Source organism: Cheilinus undulatus, linkage group 13 (genome assembly GCF_018320785.1).
Source record: "Cheilinus undulatus linkage group 13, ASM1832078v1, whole genome shotgun sequence".
Lineage (NCBI taxonomy): Eukaryota > Metazoa > Chordata > Actinopteri > Labriformes > Labridae > Cheilinus > Cheilinus undulatus.
The window spans coordinates 44,728,852-44,738,161 of NC_054877.1; the positions used below are offsets into that span (position 1 = coordinate 44,728,852).

A 9,310-nucleotide genomic window follows, 5' to 3' on the forward strand; every position below is an offset into this window, starting at 1 on the left:
ATAACATGAAACTGAAAAATAACATTTCTTTAAAGGCAATTAGAAAGAAAGTCAAAATAATGAGTTTAAAAGGTCAAAATATGAAATAAAATTTATAATCATGAAATTAAAAGTCAAAATATGATTCAAATTTTAAATTGTGGGTATATTATGAAACTATGGTATTATGAAGTCAATGTTTGAAGTTAAAAATATGAGATAAAATACAAAATAACGGGTTAAAAACGTCAAAATATGAATTAAAAATGCAGTATTACAAACCCTAAAGCTCAAAATATTATCTGACAAGACAAAATTATGAGTTGAAATGCTCAAAGTATGAAATAAAAAGTCAAAATCTTAAGTTTGAGTCCAAATTGTGGGATGTAAAATTGAAAATATGAGATTAAAACACAAATTATTTTTTTCCCACATCCCTGACCTCTTATCTAATTTTTTTACTCCTTACTTTTTCAGATTTTATGACTTAACAAGGATATCATAAATAATCAAGGTTGATGGGACAGTTCTAACAGAAATGTGAGATAATCTTGTGGGCCGGATTTCCCTGCTCCACGGGCCGGATTTGGCCCCCAGGCCTTGAGTTTGACACAAGTGCTTTACAGGGTCTTTAACGGTATTAAAAGATAGATACTGCTCATGTGTCGTAGGTGACAAACGAGACCATCAACTTCTCTATAGTGTACAGCAATAGGAAGCTTTTTAGCCTGGCAGAAGGTGGTTCCATGGGTGTGTGATGCCACATTAAAGCTATGAATGATATGTCTTGTCTCATCTCATGAGTTGAGTTTCTTGTTACACCTCTAATGTTCATGACAGCCTGGTTATGGATCAGTGATAAGCAAAGTTAAGAAGACGTTTTCTTAAACATAATTATTCATGTCATTATTATATATCATTAAACATTACTGTCTCTAAATTTGACAAGAAATTAAACATTTTCTCTTCTACTGATCTGAAAGTTTTTATTCTTAAAACTAAAAGAAAGTTGGAAGAAAACTGTTCTCCCAAATATGAGAAGAACTGGTGATTGTGCATATGTTGCTTCACACCATTCTATTGATAACACTATGTTTGTTTTGTTTTGAGCCTTCCTACCTGGAGTGATACAGTTGGAGTCGAAGCGAGCCTCTGTGGGTAGCACCTCTCCTTTATCCAGAGCTTTTTTAATCTTGTCTTCTGCTTCTTTGGCGGACCTAGACACAAGGACACGGCAATAAAAAAAAGCCTGTCAGACTCACAGTCTCATGCTGTTAGCCTGCCTGTAGTCTGGTTTCTTCAGACTTTACCAAAGCAAATATTGCCATTTAGCTCTAGTCTGTTTGGGGCCCAGTCTGCCTTATTAGGCAGTTTATGCAGGGCCCAGGGGTCATAAATGTGGCACTTCAAACGTCACTGCTAAACCACTGAATGAAACAAGACATTGAAGGAATATATTTGAGAACAGGGCTGTCATCACGGTCAGATAACTAAAAGCAAATGAGTCATTATTTACACTTGAGATTAAACATCAGGGTGAAGGCATGTTCATGAAAATTACATCTCTTTATTTGGTCACTTAAGAAAAACTCCAACAGCAATCTAAATTTAAGCTTCTTTTTTGGTCTTTGGCATAAAAACAAACAAACCTTTACTGGTGAGATGACTTATTAATCTAATAATTAAAACAAGAATCAGTGTTCACCTTTTATTTGCAACGACAGACCAAGATTAAATTCAGACCTCAAACTTTGTCTCTGACCCAGAAATGTTTATGACAGTCTTATCCAAAATAGACAAATACTTCCTCCTTTTTTCACTCTTCCACCTCATATCTCTACCTGAATCTCCTTCCTCTCTGCTGGTTCATTTTTGCCCTCGGTGCCACACCATCCACTGCCATGAAGAAGACTTTACGAGGCTTGATGATCCTGAAGAGAACCTCCAGGTAGTGGAAGATGTCAGCAAAAATCTTTTCTTCTGAAATGCGGAAGTGGACATCCTCGTCGTTGGGGTGGGAGCACTGATGGATGATACCATTCATGTCCAGATAGAGATTGTCAAACTCTGGAATCTGTTGAGAGATAGAAATACTGCATCAATAATGGTAAATACATTGACTATCACAAATATACTCAGCAATAGTCTAGCCAGGAAATGTTCCTTGTTTGTTAAACTTGCGGTTAAACTTTTGTTTAGGATTCAACCAGTTATTGGCCTGATCAATGACCTGAAATGAAATTTTACAGTTGGCAAATACAGACAATACTTCAGCCTTGCAGGGAGTTGTGTTTTTCCCTTTGGTTTCTTCCCCCTCTACTACCTAACCTAATGTCCCATCCACAGCACTATCTGACTGGCAACCGACACTAAAGCCTGGGTGCCGTGGGCACAGTGAGCATATTTAGTCACTTAATGTTTTGTATTTTGTTTTGTACACTGTATTTTTTTTACCACCTCCAGGGACACCCCCTCCGGTCTCTGGTGTTGTTATTTTGGGGGTCAAGGGCTGATAAATTTGGGAACCGCTGAAATACATGAGTGCATAAATATTAACCCCCCTTCAAAGTGAATGACCTAATTCAACAAAGGTCCAGCCAATTGGTGCTAAAAGTCTCACAATTAGGAAATGGGGATCAACTGAGTGCAGTGAATGTGCCTCAAGTGATGTAGCATAAAGACACCTGTATGTGGAAGGTCCAGTCACTGGATGATCAGTATTCTTGGCTACCATTACATCATGAAGTCAAAAGAACACTCCCAGCGACTCAGAGAAAAGGTTATTGAAAAGTGTAAGTCCGAATATGGACACTAAAATTTCAAGGCACTGAACACCCCCCCAGAGTTCAGTTAAATCCATCATCAAGAAATGGAAGGAATATATCACATGTGTAAATCTTAATAGATCTGGCCGTCCTCACAAACTGAGTGAGCGTGCAAGAAGAAGACTAGTGAGAGAGGCCACCAAGACACCTATGACTACTCTGAAAGCACGGCAGTGGCAGCATCATGCTGTGGGAATGCTTCTGAGCATCCAGCCCTGGAAGGCTTCTAAAGTTAGAGGGTAAGATGAAAGTGGCAAATTATAAGAAAATCCTGGAGGACAATTTTGTTTACTCTGCAAGAGAACTACAGCTTAGGAGAAGATTTATTTTCCAGCAAGACAATGACCTGTAGCATACAGTGAAAGCTACACAGAAATGGTTTAAAAACAACATGGTGAATGTTCTTGAGTGGCCGAGTCAAAGCCCAGAGCTTAAGCAGTTTTGCAAAGAGGAATGGAGTGAAATCGCAGTGTTAGATGTGCAAGCCTGATTTATTTTGGTCAAAAAAGCCATATAGTATTGACCATGTCCATGTTCATCTAAACTCAGGTCATTCAATCTCATTTAAATTGAAAATGGCCTTCTACAATTTTCAAATCACAGAAGGTGCAATACTTCTCTGAGGTGAAATGAGTGTCAAAATACCAGACTTTTTTTTTTTTTGCAGCAGAGGTGTTATGCTCTTCACACCATGCAAACAAATTAAAGTTTCATCTTTTTACAGAATGGTTTGCAAAATTTTCAGTCATGAAGGACATAAAAATGACACTTTCCTTCAGTACAACAATTCATACCACATTTGCAATACGAGGCAAAATAATCACAATTATATATTTATTTTTTAAACCATTCAGCCCCAGTTTCCCTCTATTTTGAGGGTGTGACGTTACGTTGGCCATCTGGTTGGATATCCATACTCCCATGTTGATACTGCCAGCAAGAAAAGATTATATTTTACTGTACAACCCCCTTGGGTATCAAAACTAACTACGTGGTAGTCACTACTTTAAGTTAACATCAAATTACTTTTTATTTTTACTTAAGTATATGCATAGGGCACACGTTTCACTTCTATTTAAGTACATTTTAACCACTGTTTTAACCAAAGTGTAACTTTTAACTTAGGTACAACAGTGTCGTACTTTTACAGTGTTGGGTATCAAAAACTTGGCTAGATCACTCCAAATATTAGGTTAAAACAGTATGTACAGAGATGGAAAAAGTACAAGACAATCATACTTACATAAAACTACAATTACTGTGGTTAAGGTTCACAAGTAGAATTACTGTTCTGTAAATCTACTCCTGCATAAGTAAAGAGAGACTCATTTAATGTTTACTCAAAGTACTAAGAAACTACTTTCGATAACAGGGGCTTGTACAGTAAAATATGATCTTTCCTTAATGTATAGTAACAACAAAACATGAATCCCCAACCAGGCTGTTCATTGTAAGGTCAACCAAGCTGAAGTAATAATAAACAGCTGTTTTGGGATGAAAAATGTGAAATCATTCTCTGGCTATCTGCTACTGTCAAAGCCAAACAGCAACAACAACAGTTTCAAGTTGTTGCAAGAAAGCTTGGACTTCCTCATTTTGACTTTCAGTGGGTTATTTTTACTCAGTACTTGATGATATTCTTAAATGAGGTGAAGTTCAATATTTCCTCCAAAATATACTTATTTTGAAGCAAAATGACTGATTTTAAAAAGGACTCAAAAAGTATGAGTACACAAACAGCTACTCAAATACAGTAGGCTAATTTGAGTGAATATCATTAGTTACATTTGGCGCTTAGCAATTAATGGCAAGATTAAATCGCAATATGGCCTGCTGCAATTTTGAAATTATAGGAGTTGCAATATTTCTTTAACTTGAACTGTGTCAAAATACCAGTTTAATGAATCATTTTTTGCAGTGACAGAGATTTTATGCACATTATGCAAACATTCATGTGTAAACTTTTTTTTATAATGGTTTACAAAAATCCTCTTTTTGTGTTTCAGGTATGTTTTTCTTAATCAAAATGAGTGATATGCCCTTAAACAAAGCAAATGACAAAATAATTAGCTTATTTTATCTAAAACTGATGAAGCCTAGCATTTCTTCACAAAAGTCATACCCCAGCTGTGATCAGCTGGTAGCCAGCCTCATCTCCCCCATCCCAGCCGCCTCCTTTATAGCTTAAAGGTTGTTTCACCCCCATATTCAGATTCATGCAACTATGGATTAAATGCTTTGGAAATAATTTAATACACATGGTTTTATTTATGGAATTATTTATAGCTTTAATTTGTCAAAAAATACATGAAATGAACCCAAGAATAATCACATTTTAAATTGCAATCGCTATATTTGGGAAAAAAATTGCAATTAGATTATTTTCTGCAAAAATCGTTCAGCCCTAGTTACATTCTGCCACAGAAATTATACAACCCCAACTCCAAAAGATTTGGGGTGCTGTATAAAATGTCAATAAAAACTAAATGCAATGATTTTTTCGAATCTCATAAACCCATCTGCTTCACATCACAACATAAGCAACAAATCAGATGTGGAAACTGAAACATTTTATTATTTCATGAAAAATATTTGATGACAGCAACTAGGGATGGGAAAAATCAATCAATGATCGATTAATTGGTCATTAAGAATTTGGTCGATCACAGGGAATTTAGTTGATCTGATGCTAGCATTTAATAAAGAGACTAAACAGGTATGTTTAAGAGCCCTAGGCTTTCGAAAGGTGAAAATAAATAAATCATTGAGAAACACACTCATTAGTTACCTGTATTTGTTACATAGGGAAACGTTATGTGTGTGTATATATATATATGTATATATATATATATATATAGTGCTTAACAAATTTATTAGTCCACCTGTCATATTTGTCTCAGAGACCATCCAGCATCATGAAGTGCTTCAATGTGGACTCTTTCATTTTCAGTCAGCTCTCCACGTTTTACCATTTTGAACAGGAATGAGGAATTTCAAACTGAATTTACCCAAATTTGAGCCGGCTCACTGGGCTTCTCTGAGAAGCCAGAAATTAATCAAACATAACATTCAACCACTACAACTCATTTTTCTGTTCAGAATGCAAGTAAATAACTATAATTTGACATATTAATCAAGAAATATTAATGTGCTTTACTATTTTTTCAGTTGTTTTTGTAAATCAGTGAATTTGAAAATTCATGGATAACAATAATAATTCTATTTTAGCATTAAAAATATTATTTGGGTTAAAGAGCTTCTACATGATGTATTAACCATTGCAGAAACTTAAAAATGATTTTGGTAATTACCAATGCTGTTAATTTAGGGCAGCTGTGGCATAAACCTTACTTTGGTTAGGGTGGTCTAATAAATTTATTAAGCACTGTATATGTCCATGTATGTGTTTTTACACACAACGATTAATCAATTAATCGATCGTTAACATTACAGATGCTCGAGTTGGCAGGTTTCTTCCAAACGGCCATCCAAAAAAGTAGGGACAGGCAACTAAAGACAGGAAAGTAAGTGGTATTAAGAATGAGAATGGGATAACAACCCTCTAGCAACAGGTCTCCTCACTTCCCAGATGTTACCAGGGTGTTTTAAAGGAAGAGGGGAATGCTATACAATGGTAAACATTGACCTGTCCCTACTTTTTAAAAATTCGTTGCTGCCATCAAATTCAAAATGAGCTTAAGTTTTTCCATGAAATAGTAAGATGTCTTAGTTTTAACACCTGGTGCGTTTTGTTGTGAATAAAATATTGGTATATAATATCTGAGCTTTATTTACATTTTACAGCTCTTACTTTTAGGAATTAGGGTTGTATATGTGTGCGGACTTTGAGAGTCTCAAAATGAAAGGATGTTACTTTTATTTGAATTATTGTAAAATACTAAGCCGTTTTCATAGAATATCCTTCTCGACACATTTCAAAGTTGTCTTATGCAATGAGAGTGTCACTGATCTTTAACCAGCTGATGAAACTGCTGCTGAAGCAGTGAAATACTATCTCCTTCCTTATTAAACTCTGAAGTGGATCACATCAGTCCGTCAGAGTCCCGCTGAGCAGACAAAATAACTACGGAAATAAAGGTTAAATGAAGTACTCCTCCTGTTATCAACTTCTTTCGGCTTCATAAATGTTTCATTTGGAATAACTTAAAGCCAGTGTTTGTGACTATAGCTGAAAGCTAGCCGTTGATAGCTTCCATTTCTGTTTGTTTGTTTCTTGTTAATGTAAAGTTAGCTGGGGAGCTTATGAGGGCTTAATTATCATTCAGAAAGCTCTCATCTAAGAATCACCAAAAGTGCCTGTTTGTGACTTCTTACTTAAAAACTCTCACTTTGGTCTGAGAAATGATAAAACCTGCAAAGGCAGAAGATCATAAAATCGAGCTAGTTCCTCTTGTGCACCAGTCAATAACGTCTGCCCTTTGTTTTATCATATAATCGAGTTTAAAGTGTTTCACAACAAGAATGCAGCTCTGCCTCAATTTAAAACATATGTTAGCTCCGTGGAATAAAAGTTCCTGGGCCCGCTTTACTTGGCTAGCTGATAGCAAAAACAAGCTAAGCTAACGCTCTCAGTACCAGTGAACTGTGAAGCTAACGACACTGAGCACCGGTTTCCTACCTGGTGTTCCTTCACTACTTCACTCAGACAAGGGTAACGCTCCGAAATCCAGCGATAAAACTTCGGTACTCCCATCGTTAGTGCGCAGTTATTAACCTCTTATTCAAGTAAGTCAACTAACCGACCTAAAATGAGGTGTTTGTGTTGCTGCTAACTAAGTCTAGGTCATAAGAACTTTAGCCCGGTTTTGTTTCCAACGGCCGCTAACAAGCTAGTTGTCCGTTGTCCGTCTGGTAAAGCCTTCCGTCGGTGTTTGGAAAACAACAGTTGCGTTTTTCAGTCCCTATCGTTTCTACAGTATTCTCTATGGAAGCCCTTTCCCGCCAGAAAATAAACACAGAAACGAGAATTACATATTTTTCAGAGGGGAAATAAAAAAAATGTTACAAAATCTCGAGTATGACAGCATATTGGGGCTAGTCTAAAAATATGAAAAAGTAGAAAATTTTTATGTTAAAAAAAGGAAATAAAACGAATTATTGAGTCTATAAAGTCATGAATTCACAAGAAAAAAAAATTACAAGTCCTGGATTTAAAAAGTTGTACAGTTTGAATAACTCAAATGTCAAGTTTATGAAATTTAAAAAAATACGACTTTATGATGTTATTTTCTCTATTTTCTTTTTGAACTCCAAATCTCAAGTATAAAGGCTTATTAGAACCACTCTAAAAAAAAATAAATACATAAATAAAACATATAAAAGGAGGATCTGTCCAGAAAAAGCAATACATTTTTGAGAAAAGAGTTAAAAGAAAGAATTGCTGAAAATCAATTAGTTTGAGAAGTTATGAGTTTCGGAAACAAAACATATTTTTTTAAGTTTTACATTTTTAATTGGCTAAAAAATTTCAGTGTAACAAATCCTTAATTAACTTTAAGATGTTAATGTTTTGAATGTAAATTAGAAAATTTTCCCTCAATTGTTTAGTCTAGAAAGCAATCATTTTTGAACAAAAACTTAAAAAAAAAATTTCAAAGTTAGAAATTTTTACTTTAAAGACTCAAAAATTTGAAATTGATAAAATATTTTCAATGACTTTGTAATGTAAATTTTCAAATGCATATTTTAAGTTTTTCTTCAAAAATGAAGAGTTCCTCTTCATCTTTTTAACCCATTTTTACCTCCGCCAAGGAGGTTATGTGATATGTGAAGGTTTTTTGTTTGTTCATTTTTTAGCAACATAACTCAAAGGGATGGATTTTCATGAAATTTTCAGGAAATGTCAGAAATGGCATAAGGAAGAACTGATTAGATTTTGGGACTGATCCGGATCACTGTCTGGATCCAGGAATATTTTAAAGGATTCTGTTCTATTGGGAGATAGGGCTAATGGTGGAGGTCTGCGCTGTTACCACTTTACACCAGGAGATGGCGGACATGAGTAACTTATTCAAAGTTTTGGAGTTTACATAGTTTGAAAGACACACGCCTGGTCGAGGAGATGAGTCGGAGTGTAACAGAGAGAAAGACAGCAAATTGTAGCAAGAATACTCACAATGCTGGGAGGAATAGAGGAATATTGACCCTCTACCATGACTTCCACATGTAGCGAAGCCAATGCTTTGCCTCACCGTGTCTCCACCCCACCGGAGAGAAAGTAATTGGTAAATTAGATTTTCAGGATCCAGGAATGTTTTTAAAGGATTCTTCACTATTGGTAGATAGGGCTGATGGAGGAGGTCTGCGCTCTCTGAGTGCTTTTCTAGTTTTCATTGTGGTTGGACTTTATGCGCTGTTGTAGTTTGATGGCATGTTAGAGCCACACCCCCTAAAAATTTAAACCAATAAAGATAATCCAAACATTTTTAGGAAAAAAATTAAATCTTTTGAGATTACCAAGTTTTGAATTTACATGAAACAAAACC

At 35.5% G+C, this 9,310-nt stretch overlaps 1 protein-coding gene across 1 annotated transcript in view; it reads right to left on the bottom strand.

Moving 5' to 3' along the window:
- The window catches only part of xrn1 (5'-3' exoribonuclease 1), a 38,821-nt gene extending 31,163 nt beyond the window's left edge, over positions 1–7,658 (bottom strand). The window contains exons 1-3 of the mRNA XM_041803069.1: positions 7,444–7,658; positions 1,821–2,053; positions 1,099–1,196 (exon numbers count right to left, since the gene is read on the bottom strand). Coding sequence (XP_041659003.1) covers positions 1,099–1,196; positions 1,821–2,053; positions 7,444–7,518 — 406 coding nt within the window. The 5' untranslated portion in view covers positions 7,519–7,658. The remainder of the gene's footprint in view (positions 1–1,098; positions 1,197–1,820; positions 2,054–7,443) is intronic.
- Positions 7,659–9,310: the final 1,652 nt, after the last annotated feature.